Source organism: Anolis sagrei, chromosome Y (assembly GCF_037176765.1).
Source record: "Anolis sagrei isolate rAnoSag1 chromosome Y, rAnoSag1.mat, whole genome shotgun sequence".
NCBI lineage: Eukaryota > Metazoa > Chordata > Lepidosauria > Squamata > Dactyloidae > Anolis > Anolis sagrei.
In genome coordinates, this window is record NC_090035.1 from 70,890,076 (window position 1) to 70,913,358 (window position 23,283).

Consider the following 23,283-nt stretch of genomic DNA (forward strand, 5'->3'; position numbering starts at 1 on the left):
ACCATGAATGACTTTGACTACCTGAAGCTCCTTGGGAAGGGCACCTTTGGAAAGGTCATCCTCGTGCGGGAGAAAGCCACTGGGCGCTACTATGCCATGAAGATCCTGCGCAAAGAAGTCATCATTGCCAAGGTATGGGTCTCTGAGTTGCATTGGTGAAGTGTCTGTCAAACAGTCTCAGAGCCCAAGGAGAAGCACAGTCTTGAGTTGGACAAGTTGGTAGCGTTTAGCATTGCCTGTAAGTATGTGGTAAGAGTCCTGTTGAGTTAAGGCTGTTGAGAGAAGTGGGAGACCAACATAGAGACCAGAATTACTCCAGTTTCCTTGAATTAGAAGCTGTTAATAAAGAAAGCCTCCAGAATTTGCTCTTCTTTTGGGTTCCTGTAAATATTTTTTAAAGATATTTTATTACGTTATAAACACAAATCAATAAGCCAAATTCCAAGTGTTACACATATAAATCCTGAGTAATTCAACAAATATTAAAGACATTATGCTAATTTACACTGGTGTATATTAAAATTATCTCCACCTTCCCTCCCTCTCCCTCCCTCCCTCTTCAACCACAGTATATTTCTACTAATCTTGCAGATCCAGCCACTGGTAGTCTTTGTATTTTTTCTTTGATGTGGTCGTTGGCTCCTCCATTTTTCACCCAGTTGAAGTAGACCTGTAAATAAAGCAGAATTCAAAGAGCTGTTCACACAGACAGGAGGTTATGCTTGAATATTCATGAATCTTTCATTCCTCTATAGCAGTGTGTCTCAGCCTAGGGGTTGTGTGGGGTTTTTAGAGGGGTCCCCAAAGACCATTAAAAAACCTGTATTTCTGATGGTCTTAGGAACCCCTTTGGCAGAGAAGGCTGAAGATCTCTCCACCTGTCCTTCTCTTCCTTTTTGGAAAGACAGCGAATCCTCCCATCAAAGGCCCTCCTCCACTGTGATTGGCTGGCCTCTCGGCCAATGGGAGAGCTGTTTCAAAGACTTTAAGTGGGGAGGGGAGAGAGGGTGTGCTCGGTGCATGGCAGGGTAGAGTGCATGTGCGGGCGAGGGAGAGAGTGGGAGGCTGAAGGGAGGCTTGTGCCAATTAGTCCCTTCAAGGCATGGGGATTCTGTGTGGGAAGTCTGGCCCAATTCTATTGTTGGTGGGGTTCAGAATGTTCTTTGATTGTAAGTGAACTATAAATCCCAGCAACTACAACTCCCAAATGTCAAGGTATATTTTCCCAAACTCCACCAGTGTTCACATTTGGGCATATTGAGTATTTAAGCCAAGTTTGGTCCAAATCTATCATTGTTTGAGTCCACAGTGCTCTCTGGATGTAGGTGAATTACAACTCCAAAACTCAAAGTCAATGCCCACCAAACCCTTCCAGTATTTTCTGTTGGTCATGGGAGTTCTGTGTGCCAAGTTTGGTTGAATTCCATTGTTGGTGAAGTCAGAATGTCCTTTGATTGTAGGTGAACTATAAATCCCAGCAACTACAACTCCCAAATGACAAAATCTATCCCCCCTCCCCCAATCCCACCACTATACAGATTTGTGCGTATCAGGTATTTGTGCCAAATTTGGTCCAGTGAATGAAAAGACATCCTGCGTATCAAATACTTACATTACGATTCATAACAGTAGAAAATTAGAGTTATGAAGTCGCCACGAAAATAATTTTATGGTTGGGGGTCACCCAACATGAGTAACTGTATTAAGGGGTCGCAGCATTAGAAAGGTTGAGAACCACTACTCTAAATAAAAGAGAATTCATTGAGCTGTGCATACAGACAGAAGGTTCCTCTGTTGACCATCCTCCTCTCCCACCACCCACCATTTAAAAAACACTCCAAAACCTATATTTTTTGTAAGTCGATACATTTTCCTTATGTCAGGCCATTGATGGCTGATTGCTTAGGGAGAAAAGGGCCTTTCAGAAAGAGCTGTATTGTTTATCACTTTCTGTTTCATTTTTTTTTATTTTTGGTTAGTTTAATGTATGCCTGCAGCCTCAGATCACGTGATGAGTACAGGTTACTGGTTTCTTTTTGTTGTTGTTGTTGTTGTTTATTTATTTATTTATTTATTTTATTTGCTTTATTTTTATACCGCATTTTTCAGCCTAAATCGGCAACTCAATGCGGATTGTTGTGCCAATCATTGTCTGTGTTTTGCTTTTTGTAGGACGAAGTGGCCCACACTGTTACAGAGAGCCGAGTCCTGCAGAACACAAGACATCCCTTTCTTACGGTAAATAGCACTAAAGAGCTTTCAGTTCTTTTTCTTGCTGGTAGAGAGGAGGAGTCCCTTCCTTTCCAGAATGAGGTACCTTGAAAGGAGAGGGACACCGCTGCTCATTCACAGTGTTAATTCACATTTCTAGGCACTGAAATACGCGTTCCAGACCAACGACCGCCTCTGCTTTGTCATGGAATACGCCAATGGTGGAGAGGTGAGTGCTTGCTCCTGTGGCCCCACTGTAGGCCATGCAAGGGGATTGTCTCAAATCTCCGTGACTAAGCTCAGATGTTGGAACAGAAGAAGTATTTCTCTCCAGGCCGAAATCTTTGTTTCAGGAGGGAAATAAAGCTTGGCTAAAAAATGTGTTGTTGAAGGCTTTCACTGGGTTGTGAGTTTTCTGGGCTGTATGGTCATGTTCCAGAAGCATTGTCTCCTGACATTTCACCCACATCTAAGGCAGGTATCCTCAGAGGTTGTGAAGTCTTTTGGAGACTAGGCAAGTGGAGTTTATATATTCCTGACCAAACACTGCATAAAATGCCCTCAGAAGCTCTTTATTTTCTGCTTTGTGCAATTAAATCCTACCTTATCCCCCAGATCCCCTGTCCTGATACATGACATTGCCCTATCACCCAGTGTTTTTAAATTTTTAATCTTTGCAATTGGCCCTGCCCACTGTGATTATTTCCAGTGTTTTAATTCTCTGATTTTATATTGTTGTGCTGTTTATTTATATTGGTTTTTGTATATTATGGTATTTTATTTTCTTATTTTTTGTTGTGTTCTTGTGTTACATTGTTTTACTGTATTGTTGGGCATGGCCTCATGTAAGCCACCCCGAATTCCCTTGGGGAGATAGTGGCAGAGTATAAATAAAGTATTATTATTATTATTATTATTATTATTATTATTTTCTGTGGAATGTCCAAGGTGGGAGAAAGAACTCTTGTCTAATGTGTTATTGAAGGCTTTCATGGCCGGAATAACTGAGTTGCTGTGTGTTTTTCGGGCTGTATGGTCACGTTCCAGAAGTATTCTCTCCTGGCATTTTTCCTGCATCAACAGACCTCACAACCTCTGAGGATGCCTGCCATAGATGCAGGTGAAACGTCAGAAGAATGCTTCTGGAACATGGCCATACAGCCTGGAAAACACACAACAACCAAGAACTCTTGTCTGTTTGAGGCAGGTGTGAATGTTGCAATTGGCCACCTTGATTATTATTGAATAGCCTTGCAGCTTCAGGGCTTCGCTGCTTCCTGCCTGGGGGAATCCTTGGTTGGGAGGAAGCAGCCAGACTTTGAAGCTGCAGGGCTAATCAGGGTGGCCACTTGCGACATTCACAGTTGTCTCAGTCAGACAAGAGTTCTTTCTCCCACCCTGGACATTCTACAGATATATAAACCTAATTTTCCTAGTTTCCAACAGACCTCACAACCTCTGAGGATGCCTGCCATAGATGTGGGCAAAACATCAGGAGAGAATGCTTCTAGAACATGGCCATCCAGCTCGGAAAACACAGCAACCCAAAACTTGGGTGGGTTCTGGCTTTTGTCATTGATTAACTCTGCACTCTGAGCTAGCAAGAGACTCCCATGCTAAGGGATGTTGGGGCACAGTAGACTTTGGTCCCATACAGTAGGATGCTTGATCACATGGTTCCGACTGTTCACAGTGTCCCTTTGGGTCTGTCTGCCTTTCCCTTTCAGCTATTCTTCCACCTTTCAAGAGAGCGTGTCTTCACCGAGGACCGTGCACGTTTCTATGGGGCTGAGATTGTTTCTGCCTTGGAATACCTCCACTCTCGGGATGTTGTTTACCGCGACATCAAGGTGAGGATCAAGAGTGTCTTTATTCAGAGTTCTCTTTGAGGAGTGGCTTAAAGAGCTGGGCAAGAAGAGAAGGCTGAGAGGAGACAGAATGAGGGCCATGTATAAATATGTGAGGGGAAGTCATAGGGAAAAGGGAGCAAGCTTGTTTTCCGCTGCCCTGGAGACTAGGACGCGAAACAAAGGCTTCAAACTACAAGAAAGGAGATTCCACCTGAACGTTAGGAAGAACTACTGACTGTGAGAGCTGTTCAGCAGTGGAACTCTCTGCCCCAGAGTGTGGTGGAGGCTCCTACTTTGGAGGCTTTTAAGCAGAGGCTGGATGGCCATCTGTAAGGGGTGCTTTGATTGCAATTTTCTTGCTTCTACCTTGTTCATGCCCAGTGTTATTTTTAATTTTTTAAACTATTACATTTGGCCCGGCCATAGGTTTTTTAAATCCTTGTGTGTTACTGTTTATTGTTTATATGTGATTTATATTAATTGTATTGTATTTATTGTTTTTTGTTTATTGCTTTTGTTTATTAATGTACCGTTGGGCTTGGCCTCATGTAAGCCTCTCCAAGTCCCTTGGGGAGATGGTGGTGGGGTATAAATAAAGATTTTTTATTATTATTATTATTATTATTATTATTATTATTATTATTATTGGCAGGGGGTTGGACTGGATGGCCCATGAGGTCTCTGCCCCAGAGTGTGGTAGAGGCTTCTCCTTTGAGGCTTTGAAATAGAGGCTGAATGGCCATCTGTAAGGGGTGCTTTGAATGCAATTTTCTTGCTTCTTGGCAGGGGGTTGGACTGGATGGCCCAAAAGGTCTTTTCCAACTCTATGAAAACATGTGTGTCGTGTAGCCTACATGGGCACCAGTCTATAGTTCACTATGAAATGCACCTGTAAAATATGCAGATGTAAAATACAATTTGGCCTGCTTGGTATCTTCTGTTATCTGGAAGCTTCGTATTTGCTACTCCCAAGTTATTAACAGCACATGCCAGCCTTACGGTTCGGTTCTTTCGTGGCCCTGTAAAGGTTTCTGCTGCAATGGGACACACCATATTCCTTTTTTACCTTCCAGCTGGAGAACCTCATGCTGGATAAAGACGGACATATAAAAATCACAGACTTTGGGTTGTGCAAAGAGGGCATCACAGATGGCGCCACGATGAAGACTTTCTGTGGGACGCCGGAGTACCTGGCCCCTGAGGTAACAGAAATCCCCTTGTTTGTCGAGTAGTCTTGCCAAAAAGGGTTCCAATCCCAGATAGGGATAGGGATGGTGGAAATGGAGGGGCCCGAATCCTTGGGAAAAATCATACCAGTGCGGGAAGCTGATCTTGCAATTGAAGTTGTGCCTCTTCCTTTCTTGACGGCCAAGTTCTCTTGACATGCTCCATTTGGTGTCAAGAGTTAGATCTCTTGAGGCATAGATCTGAGTGTGACAAGGGAGCTGCACAACCTTCACATTCCTAGCCAAAACCCAGAGACAATGGCTGCAATCTCCACTGTTCTTCCTTCCAACTGTAGGTGCTGGAAGACAACGATTATGGGAGAGCTGTGGACTGGTGGGGCCTCGGCGTCGTCATGTATGAGATGATGTGTGGGCGCCTGCCCTTCTATAACCAAGACCACGAGCGCCTCTTTGAGCTCATTCTCATGGAGGAGATACGCTTCCCACGCACGCTCAGCCCTGAGGCCAAGGCTTTGCTGGCAGGACTGCTCAAGAAGGACCCCAAGCAGAGGTCAGCAAGGACCAAGCGAGGGAGGGAGGGAGGGGTGGCAACATCTAGAGGGGGGGCACACTTGGAGAGATTGGGGATTGTCTTTCCTTCCCCCGTCCCCAATATTTTTACTTAAAATCTTTGACAATGAAGAAACACACAAATAGAATAGTACAAAACTTTGAAGTACATAAACACAACATACCACATATACTTGAGTATAAGCTGACCTGAATATAAGCCAAGGCACCTAATTTTACCACAAAAAACTAGGTAAACATGTTGACTCAAGTGTAAGCCGAGGTTGGGAAATGCAGCAGGTACTGGTAAATTTCAAAATAAAAATAGATACCAATAAAATTACATTAATTGAGGCATCAGTAGGTTAAATGCTTTTGAATATTGACGTAAGACTATCCAACTCTGATTAAACCATTATTCTAACCTCCTTCAATGTAAATGTGCTTATGAATCCTTCCAATAATAATAGAGTAAAATAATAAATGTAATAATAATAATACTAAATAGTAAAATAATAAATGTAATAATAATAAATATAGTATGTAATAAATATAGTATATATATATATAAATATATATATAATATAAGTATATAATCAATATAGTAGTAATAAATATCGTAAACAAAGTATGGATCGTCGATATCGCAATCCCAGGTGACAGCAGGATTGCAGAGAAACAACTGGAAAAGTTGACACGATATGAGGATTTAAAGATTGAACTGCAAAGACTCTGGCACAAACCAGTCAAGGTGGTCCCAGTGGTGATCGGCACACTGGGTGCAGTGCCTAAAGACCTTGGCCTGCACTTAAACACAATCGGCGCTAACAAAATTACCATCTGCCAGTTGCAGAAGGCCACCTTACTGGGATCTGCACGTCTTATTCGTCGATACATCACACAGTCCTAGACGCTTGGGAAGTGTCGGATGTGTGATCCAATTCAACAGCTAGCAGAGTGTCTGCTGTGGACTCATCTCGTTGTTTTTCAAATAATAAATATAGTATATAGATAAACTTTGATAAAATCACGATCTATTGACTGCAAAAGGCCACCTTACTTGGATCTGCACGCATCATTCAAAAAAACATCACACAGTCCTAGACGCTTGGGAAGCGTTTGACTTGGGATTTTGTGATACGAAATCCAGCATATAGATCTCATTTGCTGTGACATACTGTGTTTTTGTGTCAGTAAAATAAATATAGTAAAATAATAAATGTAATAATAGAGTAAAATAATAAATGTAATAATCATAACAAATAGAAAAAAATAATCTTTTTCTTCCAGGCTTGGGGGCGGCCCCAATGATGCCAAGGAAGTAATGGAGCACCGTTTCTTTGCTGCCATCAACTGGCAAGATGTTGTTCAAAAGAAGGTAAAAGGAGAACAGTGGTTTTGTTGTGTAGCTGTCCCTCAAGAGTAGCTTATTTTCCTTTCCCCTGGCTCTAGATGTTGCCTGCGCTAGAACTGTACAAGTTCCAGTTCTTTTTGTCTAACTGGTTACATCCCGTATAGACTACTGCAATGCGCTCTTCGTGGGGCTGCCTCTGAAGACTTCGGAAGCTTCAAATGGTCCAACCAGGTTACTAAAAGGAGCGGTGCTCAGGGAGCACACAACTCCTCTGTTGCGCCAACACCACTGGCTGCCAGTTTGCTACTGGGCACAATTCAAAGTGCTGGCTTTAGCCTTTAAAGCCCTAAACAGTTCCAGCCCAGCTTAGAATGTCAGAATGTATCTCTTCCTATGGACCAGCTAGGAGCTTAAGATCACCAGGGGAGGCCCTGCTCTCGGTCCCGCCTCCTTCGCAGATGCAATTTTCGAGAACGAGAGACAGGGCCTTCTCAGCGGTGGCCCCTCGGCTATGGAACGCCCTCCCTAGGGATATCAGATTGGCCCCCTCCCTCCTAACATTTCAACAAAAAGTTAGAACCTGGCTCTTAGAGCAAGTATTTGCAAATGCAGTGTAACAGACTAATCTTTTACAGACTGGATCTTGTTTGTGATCGAGGCATTGTATGAATGGTTGTGTGTTTGTTATTGGGTATGCTGTGTTTTAATTGTTATTGTTGTGGTAATTAATATTGTGTAAACCGCATTGAGTCACCTAACATAGGTTGAGAAAAGCGGTATAGAAATAAAGCAAATAAATAAATAAATAAATAAATAATCTAGATCTACAGAACAATTGGATGATGCGACGGGAAAATGAGTTTAGTAATGAGACTCTGAGGACTTGTGTTTTATGGTTTTTATTGTTTCTGTTGCTTTTATATGGTCTATATTATACGTTAATGTTTTTCACTATATTTTGTGTTGATGGCATTGATTGCCGATTGTAAACTGCCTTGAGTCACCTTCGGGCTGAGAGAGGCGGTATATAAATATGGTAATAATAATAATAATAATAATAATAATAATAATAATAACAATAATAACTACCTCACCCTCAGTTTTAGAGTATTCACTTTTATCTTACTTTTATGAGATTAGAATTTAAGAATTTAACATTATATGTTAGTTTTTAACTATATTTTGTGTTGTTGATGGCATTTATTGCCATTTGTAAACTGCCTCGAGTCACCTTCGGCTGAGAGAGGCAGTATATAAATATGGTAATGATAATAATAATAATAATAATAATAATAATAATAACTGCCTCACCCTCAGTTTTAGAGTAGTCACTTTTATCTTAGTTTTATGAGGTTAGAATTTAAGAAAACACTTCCTGGTTTGTGTCAGCCATTTTGTCCGTCCCTTTGCCTGAGGAAAGGGAGCCTGTTTAGATCAGAGACTACCAGGGAATCTTGGAAACAAGACCTGTCTGCAGTTGGTCCCAGTGAGATCCAAGCTTGGGCAAGCCATTTCAAGTCAATTTTCTCAACCAATAATTAGGTAATCAATAATTAATTAACACCTTGGGCTTTGTACGCTCCAAAGGCCCCTATACCAGAGACAGAGAGCAAGGAAAACTGTCATCAGGTTGTAGGTTTTTTCGGGCTATATGGCCATGTTCTAGAGGCATTCTCTCCTGATGTTTCTCTTGCATCTATGGCAAGCATCCTCACTACCTCTGAGGATGCTTGCCATAGATGCAGGTGAAACATCAGGAGAGAATGCCTCTAGAACATGGCCATATAGCCCGAAAAAAACCTACAACAACCCAGTGATTCCAGCCATGAAAGCCTTCGACAATACATAAAATTGTCATCTATTCTCCTCAGAGAATATACTAATTTATGCAGTGGTTTTGATATGAAATAAATAAATTCTCCTCAGAAATCATGCATGACTGGCAGCTTCAGGAACAGTTATCCTTCAAATTTTAAGTATGGACTTTGTTGTGGGAAATCAAGTTAGCACCTGGGTGGAGATAGACCGAAGACCAGTTAATAAAGCATTAGTATTTTGTGAAAGTAATAACATGGACAATTGATTCTGTGGGATTCCTTTTTCAAACAGGAGGGCAGCTGACAGAAAGTCAGGACACGTTAATGCTAAAGAGACATTTAAAGCAGCTTGAGTGCGACTGCACATTGCCATTCTGTTTATGAGAAAGAATGGTCCAAGGTGGTGGGAACGGTGTGTGAAGAAGCAGGGTCGTGGAGTAAATTGGCCTATTTCTTTACAGCTCATCCCCCCCTTCAAGCCCCAGGTGACATCTGAAATCGACACGCGATATTTCGATGATGAGTTCACCGCACAGTCAATAACCATCACCCCACCTGACCGATGTGAGTAGAGTGCTATATTTATTTATTTATTTACTACATTTATGCCCCACCTTCTCTCATCCTGAAGGGGATTCAGAGCAGCTTATAAGTTATATTTACATATGTACATATAATATATTATATAATTAGCATAGCACAATATTAGCACTATATAGTACTATATTGTACTGTTAGTCATCCCCTGCCACGCATTGCTGTGGCCCAGTCTGGTGATCTGGAAAATAAATAATTAGAAAATAAAGTAATTGGTTTCTAATATATGTAATGTCTTGATGCTTGTGGGTAAACAGTATTTCTTGCTGTTTCTTTGTCAGTGTTGATGTGGAGATTGTCTGGTTGGCCTACTCTGGAACATGCAACATATTATTATTATTATTTAGGAATTCCTTTCAAATCTATGATACTATATTTCTGTGTGTGAATCATATCTATCTATATCTATGGCTGGATGGCTCTTTGTCAGGAGGGCTTTGATTACGTTTTCTTGCCCCGGTGAAGGGAGTTGGACTGGATGATCTTAAGTACTTTCTGTTGGTCATGGGGGTTCTGTGTGGAAAATTTGCCCAATTCTGTTGTTGGTGGGGTTCAAAATGCTCTTTGATTGTATGTGAACTATAAATCCCAGTAACTACAACTCCCAAATGTCAGGATGTATTTCCCCCAAACTCCATCTGTGTTCATATTTGGGCATATGGAATATTCGTGCCAAGTTTGGTCCAGATCCATCATTGTCTGAATCCAAAGTGCTTTCTGGATGTAGGTGAACTACAACTCCCAAGCTCAAGGTCAATGCCCACCAAACCCTTCTACTGTTTTCTGTCAGTCTTGGAAGTCCTGTGTGCCAAGTTTGGTTCAATTTCATCGTTAGTGGAGTTCAGAATGCCCTTTGATTGTAGCTGAAGTCTAAATCCCAACAACTACAACTCCCAAATGACAAAATCAATTTTTTTGAGTGATGGTCACTCATGGGGCTGTTAGGCATATTCTGTCCAAATTCGGTGTCAATTCGTCCAGCGGTTTTTGAGTTACGTTAATCCCACAAACAAACATTACATTTTTATTTATGTAGATAACACTATACTGTAATATTATTAGCAATATTACATGTAATATACAATATATAATTAACATTATTATATTGTATTATTATTATATTGTATTACTATTATCAATACATTATATTCTTAGCATAATACAGTGTGAGTATTATATAGTACTATATTGTTGCTGAGGAGAGTGGCCCCCCAATTGATGGTACAGGATACAAGGTGGAACTGTCTTTCTGGCTTCCCCTCTTCACTCTGGCCCTAGAGCAGCAGTTGGTGCAGGAGGAAGGGCCCCCCCAACTGAAGGTACAGGAGACAAGGTGGAACTGTCTTCCTGGCTTCCCCTCTTTACTCTCTCTGTAGCTCCTTGCAACCACATAACTCTGAGACACAGTCAGCTTGTGCTGCTTGGGCAATTCCACACCTAAGGACAGGGTTGGAGCATGCTGTGTTGCTCTTGGTACAAGTGAGGCTCTTTTGGGAAGCTGCCTTCTAATCTTCTGGATTTTTTTTTGTCGTGTTAGGAGCGACTTGAGAAACTGCAAGTCACTTCTGGTGTGAGAGAATTGGCCGTCTGCAAGGACGTTGCCCAGGGGACGCCCGGATTATTTGATGTTTTTATCATACTTGTGGGAGGCTTCTCTCATGTCCCCGCATGAGGAGCTGAAGCTGATAGAGGGAGCTCATCCGCCTCTCCCCAGATTCGAACCTGCGACCTGTGGGTCTTCAGTCCTGCCAGCACAGGGATTTAACCCATTGCGCCACTGGGGGCTCACATCTTCTGGAATGACAGTTGCTAAGTCTGTGCTCTCCTTCCTTTTCAGATGACAGTCTGGATTCCCTAGATGCTGACCAGCGGACCCACTTCCCCCAGTTTTCCTACTCGGCCAGCATACGGGAGTAGGTCGGCAGCCTTCCCACGGCACGCCTGAAGGCGAGATGGACAGGGGAGGGTGCCAGGCAGCAGGACTCCATGTGGGGGGAGGGTGTGTGTTTCTGGCTCCTTCCCCCCACTTTTCCCCCCATGGAGCTGCTCCTGCTGCACCCCAGCTTGCGGAGGGACTGCGTGGACTCCCCTGTGCCTGCTGCACTCGGCCTCCTGCAGCCGGGCCCCAGGGCAGGTCCTGCACATGCTACCATCAGGCAAGTCGCTTGGACAAGTGGAGCCCCTCTCCGCCTCCCCCTGACCTCCGAGCCCCTCTTGAGAATGGACTTGGGCATGTTTCTTCATTGCTTTTCATCGATCTGTGCCCTGCCATGGGCTTGCGTTTGGATGTTTGCTTGCAAAGCCACCTGAGTGGGAGGAAGCGGTCGTGCCGGTGCCGGAACATTTGCGTGAAGGTTGCCGGAGAAGGAAGGAACCTGTGGAATGGAAAGAACAGTTTGCAGCCACAAATGGGCATGCAGCACTCAATGGCACATTTTGTTGGGGGTGACAGCTGCTCCCCTTCCAACATGTTGTGTGGATCATGGAGCACACAAACCCTCATAAGCAAGAGCCATGGGTGGCAGCAGTGTCTGTGATGCCACTGAAACAAGCATTGTGCAGCCGAAGCAGAGCGCTCGCCAACGGTTCCAGGTTTGCAGGAAGGGACCCAGTTCTGCAAACTCCTCTGCCCCTCCTTGACCTCCAACATGCTCAAAGAGGGAATTGGCATGGAGTGCCTGGGTCTGCCTCCCTTTTTTGCCCAAAGGCGGCTGCCAGGGTGCAAAGGAGAAGTCCTCCTGCTGCTGCTACATGTGGTTACCAAAGCAATAACGGCTCCCTTCTGAACTGTCTTAACCCAAGGGCAAGGCGTGTTCCCTCCTCCTATTCCTCACCACTAGATCTACTTTTCTATCGTACAGTTGGCCAGCAGGCCTGAGCCTTGGGTGGGTGTTTGGGCAGTTGTGGCCACACACAAACCTTTTTGCCACCTTCTGCTTCTCTTAGTATAGTGGGCTGACTTATAGGACAGCTGCCACTAGTAGGAACCCTCCTTCTGCCCCTGTGAACAGTCGGAAAGACGAGGTGCTGCCGGGGCAAGGGAGCTCAAGGTCACTTTATCCCACCTGAAAGAATTGGAGCAATTTGGAGTTCTCCCCTTGCAGAGATTGATTGGTCTGGACAGTTATCTCAGAGACATCAGTGTCTTTCTTTCTCTCAAATGCTGGTTGTGCACTTGATGCATTTTGCGGTTGCTACCTCGGGAGGGCAAAGAACTCGCCCTCTTTTGAAACATTTGTCTGGCTTGACCCTTGGAGTCAGCCCCCTATGCTGTAATTTCCATCTGGCTAGGCACCCCAGCAAGTGTGCTGCTTTGTCCCAAGTTGCACAGAGAGTGAGGAGATGTATATACGTGTCCCATTAGGGTCAGGACAAGGCAGTCTGTTTTCTTCAAACTGAAACCTTGGCTCCCTCGTGCCCTGGCCTCAGTTGCATTCCTTGCAAATCTTCCCTTCTCACTCTGGAAGAGATGGCCTTCCCTTACTATAACATTGTCTTGTGAACTATCTCTACTCTTAAATGCCTTTCTCCCACAAAGATGTGTCCCACACAGCACCCACTGCTTTCTGTGCTAGCCTTCCTGTTGTTCCAGCTATGGATCAGGGATAGGCAGGAGACCAGGCAGACTGGCTGGCTACCTCGAGGGAGCCTTCAGTGTTTGCAGTGATGGGAAAGAAAGGACAGCGCTGAGATGGACACATTTTTAAACTTCCCCGAAAGGAACAGGGAAAAATTAAGAGTCTGGCGCTCAGTCAATGCCCCAAACATCTTGGCCCTTTATGCTTTCTGATTCTATGTTTTTTTCATCCTCAAGATGCCAATGTGTTCTGCCCTTTGTTCTCTCTCCCCATCACACACAAACTGACAAGCAAATCCCCATAAGTCTGAGATGAGCTTGTTCTTGTATAGCTGTGTAGAATCACAGAATGACTAGATTACTTTGAATGTCTTCAAATACCTTATGCTCTTGGGAGGGGGGGGGGGGAGTTCCCCCTTTGTCATTGTGGCTATGCTTGCTTTGGCAGCTATTACCCAGAGAGCAAAAGCAGCCCAAGCCCTAGGTCTTTGCAAAGACCAACTGCGCCACTGTCTCTGTGACACTGTACGCTGTAGAGGGGATAGGAATGGTTGAAAATCCTGTGTATAGTTAGCAGGAGTAGAGTGGGGAAAGTGAACTCAGCTGAACACACAAGGTTGGATTATAACAAGAGTCTAGATCTCCCTCTTCCAGGAGTTCTCTACTCCGGTGCAGTGTCAGGAGAGAGAATGCTAATTGGAAGGAGAATATCCACCCATATGGTGTCATTTGCAGTGCTTTTCCTTTGGGGAGGCATGGAGCATTTCAGCTTGTATTCAGTCCATTGTTTAGATTTCCATTGGGTACGGTGTGGCAGTAGTCCAATACATCTTAATGGGTGGGGAGGCAACTGCACTATATATCAACGACGGAGCAGGATTATTAAAGGAACCTGATTCCTGTGGTGTATGGAAACTGCCTTATAATCCCTGGTCACCCCAACCTAAAATTGTCAACTCTGACAAGTTGAGTGGGGAAAAGGTGTAAGGATGTCTGGAGGCAGGATCCACTGCCTGGTAGGCATGGTTCTAAATGGTTTTAAAGTACTTACAAAACTAGGGTGTACTGGTGCTTTGCTTCTAAAGTGTTTCTAAAGTTCTGGTGGTGAAAATTTCAGAATTCTTAAAACTTTCAAAATTTCGTTATAAAGGGCAGTTCCTAATTGGTTCTGTCATAAAAATCACCAGTACCGGAAATAATAATGAAAATTTGAAAGTTTTTTTAAAGTTCTGAAATTTTCACCACCAGAACTTTAGAAACACTTTAGAAGCAAAGCACCAGTGCTCCCTAGTTTTGTAAGTACTTTAGAACTTTAGAGCCATGGATTACCCGTGCCGACTGCCTAGTCTTTCTGGAATTAAACACAAGCCAACATGGCCTTTGTCTGCTAAGAGATCATAGGAGTGTGCAGTTCACAGGGACCACTGTGTTTTTGGGGAGTCCTTTCATTCACTTACTGAATACCAGGCGAAGTCAGTGAGAGACGCGAAACACAGAAGAGTGCTTCTGTGGGAAATCCTTCCCTCTGGTTAGGGATGGAAGAGTCCGTTATAAAAACAGCTGCCATTTCCGAGAACCGTTCTCTTAGAACAGGGTTTCCTACATTGATGTGGGGGATTTAGCAGGCAAACATTAATGTGCCCTTTGCCTCTGAATTGTTTCTTTCCTGGACTGGCAGCTGGACCACCACTCTGAATAACACTGCCTTAGAACTTGTGTGCCAATGTTTGTTTGCATTGGGAAGCAAGAATCAAATCCTTACATAGCCTTCAAGCAGATCCTTGGAAAGTGCAAGGGGTACAATTGCAGACGGGATTGCTCTCGCAGGGTATGGGAATAGTCTTCTAAGCAGCTTTAAAGGGTCTGAGGTAATTGGGAGGAGCTACCAATGGCCATGGTCTACAAGCCACCATGCTTCAAGGGCTGCTTTGCTCACACTACCTCTTCCTTGGCAATGAAAAAAGAGCAGCTCTGGTGTCTGAGCAAGGCTGCAAATCCAGTACTAGGCATGGGCAATCCATGATTCTAAAATACTTACAAAACTAAAGCTCTGGTGGTGAAAACTAGGCAGCGCTGGTGGTTTGCTTCTATAGTGTTGCAAACATTCTGGTGGTGAAAATTTCAGAACTCTAACAAAACTTCCAAATTTTTGTTATAAATGGCAGTTCTTAATTGTTTCTGTCATAAAAATCGCCAATAATGAAATTTTGAAAGTTTTGTTAGAGTTCTGAAATTTTCACCACCAGAACTTTAGCAACACTGTAGAAGCACAAGCACCAGCACAGCCTAGTTTTCACCACCAGAACTTTAGTTTTGTAACTACTTTAGAACCATTTAGAACCATGGATTGCCCATACCTACCCAGTACTCCAGAGGTTGCTGGCCTTCTCTGTTATGAATGATATGGGCACTCCTTCAGCCTTGCTTAGTGCCCCACAAACCTTGCAGGAGTCGTGATCGTGTTTTTGTTTGGAGGGGGGGGGGCAGCAGGAATCTACGCATCAGAAACAGATGTGGGTGCCCCATGCTTGCAGAACTCTTTCATTTCTTGAGCAATGGCTGCTACTGCGTGCTAAGCCCCCCGCCCAACCATTCTTGAGGGGTGAAGAATCCCCCCCCCCCTTGGAGGCAGGCAGCCAGTGCTGGAACAGGCCCAGCAAAGCAGGCTGGGGTCTGCAGGATTGCTGGCAGACCTGCTGACCATGGAGCACATTGCAGAGGTTTTTCTGTGGCCCAGCTCCAACTCTCTGAGCCCTTTCGCCTTAAGATCCCCATTAATGGGAAGCATTCCTGGGGTGTCTCAGCTGGATCCTGGTGATCCTGGCTGGTCATCCCATGTTCTTACCTCACCCCCAGCAGTGGCCCTTTACTGGTCAGTCCCAGTAAAGCTTCTTCCTCTTCCTGAATAGGAGAGACATCTGTTTGAATGTACTCGCACGCCTGACCCCCATCCAGCTGCAAGAGACCCCCAAATACCAACAAGCCATGACTCCACTCTTGTGCCATCGCCAGGACTCAGGTGGCCCTAGCTAATGGGTGGCCCTTATTGTTACAACCTCTCCAAAGAGCACGGCGCCTTTGGAAGCTGTTTCCTCTTCTAGACAGGTAGCCCCTTGGCCTGGATGACGACATTTCCCTCTGCTGGGTCTACAGGCAGCAGGCTGCCTAAGCATGGCTATGCTACCCAGGGTTAGCGGGAGAGAGTAACAGGCTGATTCTAAGGTATCCTAGCCTTGTCCTTTTGCCATCTCACTGTCATCAGGTGCCAAGTGACACTTTAGGTGGGGTCAGGCTGGAACTGGCGCTATATCTTCGAATTAATTGAGGGCGCGGTAATGCCCCCATTTCCGCCCGGATGGGGAATTGGCGGATTTGGACTGAATACAGCAGCCACAGTTGCCCTATGGCTACCACTTGGCCTTCTGTTTTCAGGGCAAGCCTTCCTTCGATGCCTGCCAAACGCCAAAGTGCCAGCGGTCTCAGAACCTCAATGTGACGCTTTGTGGTTTTCACAACTTGGTCTGCTTTCACCCTTCAGGAAAGAAACTTGGGGTCATAACCAAGACGTATAGGAAGGCTTGGATGCCCAGACGACGCATATGAATTCAGGGTGAAACCCACAGACGGACTTTTAAAAAACAGTGACGTGCATACAAACGCGAGGAGTGGGGTTAATAAAAGTATTGTTCCCCCCACTTGGTTTCTGTAGTTGTGGTAGTTGAGGTTTCTTAAACAGAGTACTGACCCTTGTTAGCAGCTTTGGGGAGGGGTGGGGGTGTTTCTGCTGATGTGCCGTGTTTTTGTTCTTTGTGGTCTCGCTTTCCAATTCTTGAAACCAAGCCCCCAGCAGCACTTGCAAACAGAGCCAGCCTTTCTCGGGCTTTTTGCCAAGATCAAGAATCGAGCTTGTAAAATAAGGTTTTCTGAGAGGCAAGTACTCCAGAGCATCTTTTGTAAAAAGTAGCCAATCATTAGGATGCACCTAGAAATGCTTGGGTTTTGTTGTTTTCAGTTGGGTTTTTTAAGCCTTGGAGGTGCCTTCCTCTACCCTTGGATTTGTACGGTACAAGCAATAAAAAAAGTTTTGTTTTCTTTCTAGGATGTGTGCTCCTGTTCTTGCTGTAATACACTCGTCATTCTCAAGTTTTAGGGTGTTGAACCATCACACACACACACCCAATTCCTCTGCAAAAAAGTGCTTAATAATCTTCCGTCCTGTGTACAGTGGAGTCTCGCTTATCCGATCTTCGCTTATCTGACATTACGTCTTATCCAGTGCTCTTATATAACACCCTCTTTTCCTCCAGCATTTCCACTTAATTAAAGGAGTGCTCCCCAACTCTCTCTCTCTCTCTATTCCCAATAAGTGAAAAAAGCAAGATGAGGAGGAGGAGAAAGGAGAAGAAAGGGAGAAAAGAGGCAGGACCAGAAGCGGAAGCATCCTCCCACCCCGCTGTGATTTCCATGCTCCTCTTCTGCATCCAGGCACTTCCTGCTGGGCTGCTCTCACACCAAAGCGTTGCCTTGCCTTAACCCTGGGAGTCGGGACTGGGGGGGGGGGTCTCGAGGGGGTGCCAGAGGGGTCACCAAAGACCATTAGAAAACACAGTATTTTCTGTTGGTTGTGGGGGTTCTGTGTCAGAAGTTTGGCCCAATTCTATCATTGGTGAGATTCAGAATGCTCTTTAACTGTAGGTGAACTATAAATCCCAAATGTCAAGGTCTATTGAGTATTCGTGCCAAGTTTGGTCCAGATCCATCATTGTTTCAAGTCCACAGTGCTCTCTGGATATAGGTGAACTACAACTCCAGAACTCAAGGTCAATGCCCACCAAATTCAGTATTTTCTGTCGGTCATGGAGTTTTGTGTGCCAAGTTTGGTACAATTCAATTGTTGGTGGAATTCAGAATGCTCTTTAATTGTAGGTGAACTATACATCTCAGCAACTACAACTCCAAAATGACAGAATCAACCCCACCAGTATTTGGGTGTATCGAGTATTTGTGCCAAATTTAGTCCAATGAATGAAAATACATCCTGCATATCAGATATGTACATTACGATTCATGGCAGTAGCAAAATTACATTTATGAAGTATCAACGAAAATAATTTTATGGTTGGGGGTCACCACAACATGAGGGACTGTATTAAGGGGTTACGGCATTAGGAAGGTTGAGAAACACTGCCTTAACCTTTTGAGTCCTTGTTGATAGTATTCTAGATGTCTAGCACCGTGGACAAGTAACAGTAGGAAACTATAATCCATTTTCGTTTATCCGATGTTCTGCTGACCCTTTTATGTCGGATAAGCGAGACTCTACTGTATATTGAGTTCCATTTAGTATGTTGTATGCTGCTCTTGAGAGAGAGAGCATGATACAATGCTTTGAATGTGCATTATTCCTCCAAGGGTAGTAGTTATATGTCTTCAAGCCATTTCTGACTTACGTTGAACTTATCCTAGAGTTTTCTTGGTAGGATGTGTTCAGAGGCAGTTTGCCTGTGTCTTCTCTTAAGGCTGAAAGTGTGTGACTTGCTCAACTTCACCCAGTAGGTTTCCATGGCCAAGCAGGGATTTGACTGGGTGCATAAAAGGCTAGCTCAAATAGTCAAGAATGCTGGGGCAAGTCTCCTAATGAGGATAACATTAGCTTCTAAAAAAGGTAAGTGGGACCAAGAAAGCTGAACAAAATAAAACATTGTTAATAATAATGGTAATAATAACAAACAGAGGCAGTTGAAGCCTGGGTTTGGGGTGAGCTCCTGTTGTCAGCCCAGCTTCTGCTTACCTAACAGTGAGTAGATAAATAGGTACTGCATTGGTGGGGAGGTAATAACAGGTGCACATGTGGACATACTGGTGATTTGATCGGGAAAGCATCTACGGACAACAAAGCTCAGCATGGAAGATGTAGTGACAGCACCTCCCCATGGCCGGAGTCGAGCACATCCTCCAGATGCCAGAAATGGAAAAAGATGGGAAGAGCCTTTACCTCTGTTTATGTACTATCTGTCTTTGTTACTGTATATGTGTTCTATAATCTGCCCTGAGTCCCCTTGGGGAGATAGGGTGGAATATAAATAAAGTATATTATTATTATTATTATTATTATTATTATTATTAAAAACTCTAAAATTACAACAGCAAAACAACAGAGGGGAAACAATCAGGCATATCTAATCACCTCTCAACAAAAGATTGCCCCAGGCACTGCGAGGCCATCAAATGCTAATCAAGGTGGTCAGTTGAAACATTCACACCTAGCTCCAACAGACAAGAATTCTTTGTGCCACCCACAGATATATAAACCCTTTTTCCTAGTTCCAATAGACCTCACTACCTCTGAGGATGCTTGCCACAGATGCAGGTGAAATGTCAGGAGAAAATGCCTCTAGAACATGCCCATATAGCCCGAAAAAACCTACAACAACCCAGTGATTCTGGCCATGAAAGCCTTCGACAATAAATTATTTATTTGTTTGTTTGTTTGTTTATTTATTTAAAATAACCACAACGCTATGTTGAAGCTGAAGCATAGGGGCAAGCAGCAATCCTTCCCCAGAAAGTAATTTAACTTTGGAATTTGCCACCACCAGATAGGGCAATGGCTGACAACCTGGGCCACGTATAATGTCATTTATATAATTGTCATTTAAATAATTGTCAATTATTTAAATGACAATTATATAAAGATATAAATAATAATAAACCCACTGAGCCCCTGGTAGTACAGTGGGTTAAATTGTCGAGCTGCTGAACTTGGTGACTGAAAGGTTGTGAGTTCGAATCCAGGGAGTGGGGTGAACTCCTCCTGTTAGCCCCAGCTTCTGCCAACCTAGCAGTTCAAAAAAATGCATGTGAGTAGTTCTATAGGTATCGCTCCGGTGGGAAGGTAACGTCACTCCATGCAGTCATGCCGGCCACATGACCTTGGAGGTGTCTACTGACAATGCAAGCTCTTCAGCTTAGAAATGGAGATGAGCACCAACCCCCAGAATCGGACACGACTGGACTTAATGTCAGGGGAACACCTTTACCTTTACTGATATAAATTTAAGATTGCTAACTGAAGTCAATAATATCATTATTTATTTACACAGCACCATTTCATTGCACTTGGCACTCCACAAAGTGAAAAGAAAGCCCTGTCAATACCATACAAAATAAATGCACATGCACCTCTCCCACTGAAATGGCAGGGAAATAGGTTTTGAGGAAAGGAGAGATAATTACCAAGAGACATCCTTTCTGGAGACAGAAAATACGGCTTTATTTATCCAGCTGGCGACTCTGGTGTGGACTCATGTCCCAAAAGTAAAACCAGAGCCCCGATCAAGGTGTGGACTGCCCTTTTATAGGTTTCAGAATCAAGCAGACAAAGAACATACTAGTACATACATCTTCATACAATCATCATCATCCCTACGTCATCCTGGCATCATAAGAATATCAGGTTCCAACCTCCAACATGCAAAAACATGTCTCTGTGTCTAGCTGAAACCAGAGCAAGCATGGAGTGTTCCTCCTCCCTCTTGGCTGTGCTTACAGTCATCCATCAAAGAGGCCCTCTGACAGGTCAAGAGGCTTCTTACTTAGAGGGGGCCTTCTCGTACCAGCCCGTGTCTTATCTCTCTTCTGGAATGCATACCCCCCTTCCTCTTCAGCCCCTTTTGGAGACAAGCAGCTTGCTTGCTGTTAGCATTCTGGCTACACAGAGGGAACTAGATTTTCCTATACATTTCAGTGCTTGGAAGGTACATATGATTTTATGCATAGATCAATCAATAAATATCTATATTTTCCCAATATCTCCTCATCAATTCCCCCCTTTAGGGGTTTAGACTGTTCAGTCTAACAACCCCTACTTAACTTCTATTTGAGAATAATTTCCTTCCTTTATTCAAAAGCATTTACCTGGGGGTGTTTTCAGAACCTGTGTTAATCTATGTTGCAACCATTGAAAAGACTAGGAGGATTTAAGATTCAATGGTCTGACTTTTGCTCTTATAAGACTAGAGTAGCCAAACTATAGCTTCCTTATTAATCAAAGGCAGACAGAAACGAAAATTTTACAATTGACTCATAATGCTAATATATCCCAAGTTAGCATTTCTCCCATTATTGATCAAACATACATTTTGCATGCTCATTGAACTAGTTATCAATTCACAAAACTGACACATAAATAAACATATATTACCCACAAAGTTCTCATTCTTCTGGAATCTGGCCGTACGTTGAGTAACCGTTCCTGTGGGTTACAGTAAGGCCTAGCTCCGTCTTCTTTCCTCTCCAGTTGTGGGTCTGACAGTGCGTAGAGCTTAATCGCTTCCAGGTATGGAATAAGCTGCAGTGTCTAGCCCAGTTTTCTCATCCTACAGCAGGTGCAGATCTGACAGTACGCAGGGCAAGAGCTTCCGGGTTGTCTTGCAGTAATGTCTAGTCTGAATCTTCTTTCTGCCACCTTTCTCCATTTGGTTAGAACAACCACAATCCTGTGTTAATTTAAGCTTTAGTGGGTGTTTTGAATCTAGAATAGCTTGCTAACTGGGAGCAGTTAGACTCAATTCTACTCCAAGGGAGCAAGGTTTGATTTCTGCTACCTTAACTGCACTAGGTGATGTAAAAATCACCACATAGACCTTCCCATTTGAGTTGCACCGTTTCTCATTACCAATCTTTAACCCACACCTCATCCCCTGGCTTACACAAACATTAGGGGTTCAGGTGTGTGTATGTCCTGAACTCATTAAGCATTTGCCATAACTCTTACAGCATTTTCCCAAAGCAACCATTTTCTGTCTCTTTGCCTGGGCCCTTCTCATGCTATTCCCCTTGTGACCTTGGGAATGAAGGAGAGGCCTCTCATACAACATTGCAAAAGAAGACAGTTTAATGGTTCTGGTGGGAATGCATCTAATATGTACTGTTACAACTATGGCTTCAAAGTGTACATTTACACAATGCTGAGTATCTGGGGGATGGCATTGCCCCTGACACTGAGTGTTTTTGGCACAGGTATGACACCTAGCTGAAGCTGCCATTGTCAAGAAAGTGAAGACAATCTATGTTTAACTGTCTTTCTAAGAGCTTAGCTAGTGTCATTTTCCTGAAATGACTCATGAGTTCCTTTTACTACTTTTCATGCCATGGTTCTGGGGACAATTATTCTTCCATCTGAAAAGAGCTCACCAACCAATAGAGTTAGCTAAGTCTATTGCACCATTGTCCTGGGCCCATTGCTGTTCTTCTTAATTATAGGTGGGCTGCACACTGGGATTGGGCAAAGGAAGTAGGATAGCCACCTGGAGAGACTTGGCATCTGCTTCTTTGTGGCAGCTGCATCTGCTCTCTGGTTGATTTCTGGCTAAAGGATCCTGCCCTGGTCCCTTTTGTGCATTACAACCAAATGTTTTGGGACCCATACAGCTCCTAGGAAATGCAATATCTCTTCTGAATGTTTGACTGGTTGGCATGCTGCAGTTAAAAGTCCTCTTTCTTTGTAAAGCACACCATGGACATGTAGTACTGAAAATACATGCTTTGTATCAGTGTATATGTTCAGCTGAACTTCTTACAATGAAACATCAGCCAAGTCAGGACAACTGGCATAAATTGTGTCCAATTTTCAATACAACTATGATGTTCCTTTTGCAGCAGGGTAGCAAGTTTAAAAGGTAGAGCATTGCTGAACCTTTAATGTAAGGATTCACAACAGTGCCTGATGTTTTAGCATTCTTGAGGTGCTAAGCATTTGGTTTCTTTGAGTTCTAAAAGTCTATGGTTTGAGTTAAATGCCTGTTGCTACATCTTCCTTCTCAGCAACATAACAAGTGAAGGATTTTATTACTTCAGGTCGGCATAAAACAGACTGTCCTTAGCACAGACTTTTATTTGCTGAAAGGCAGCATTTTGTTCTTGTGTCCACTGGAAAGGGCTCTCTTTCGCCCCCCTTTGTAACTTGACACAAGCCTTTGCTAATTACTTCATAGAGATCCAAATTTCACAGAATCTTGTTGCACCTATGGACGTGCATTGGACTTGCTTCCTTGTATTAGGGGTTAAGTTTTGGCAGATGGCTTGCTTCCACCCATATGACCCTTTTATCTGGAATCCTAAGTATTTGACTTCAGTTTTT

At 43.7% G+C, this 23,283-nt stretch overlaps 1 protein-coding gene across 3 annotated transcripts in view; it reads left to right on the top strand.

The window, feature by feature from the left end:
- LOC132780129 (RAC-beta serine/threonine-protein kinase) overlaps positions 1-17,238 on the top strand; it is a 41,250-nt gene extending 24,012 nt beyond the window's left edge. For all 3 annotated transcript variants that reach the window (XM_067462183.1, XM_067462182.1, XM_067462184.1), the window contains exons 6-14: positions 1-132; positions 2,173-2,238; positions 2,372-2,440; positions 3,939-4,061; positions 5,135-5,263; positions 5,584-5,798; positions 7,088-7,175; positions 9,430-9,532; positions 11,403-17,238. In XM_067462183.1, coding sequence (XP_067318284.1) covers positions 1-132; positions 2,173-2,238; positions 2,372-2,440; positions 3,939-4,061; positions 5,135-5,263; positions 5,584-5,798; positions 7,088-7,175; positions 9,430-9,532; positions 11,403-11,482 — 1,005 coding nt within the window. In that variant the 3' untranslated portion in view covers positions 11,483-17,238. The remainder of the gene's footprint in view (positions 133-2,172; positions 2,239-2,371; positions 2,441-3,938; positions 4,062-5,134; positions 5,264-5,583; positions 5,799-7,087; positions 7,176-9,429; positions 9,533-11,402) is intronic.
- The last annotated feature ends 6,045 nt before the right edge of the window (positions 17,239-23,283 follow it).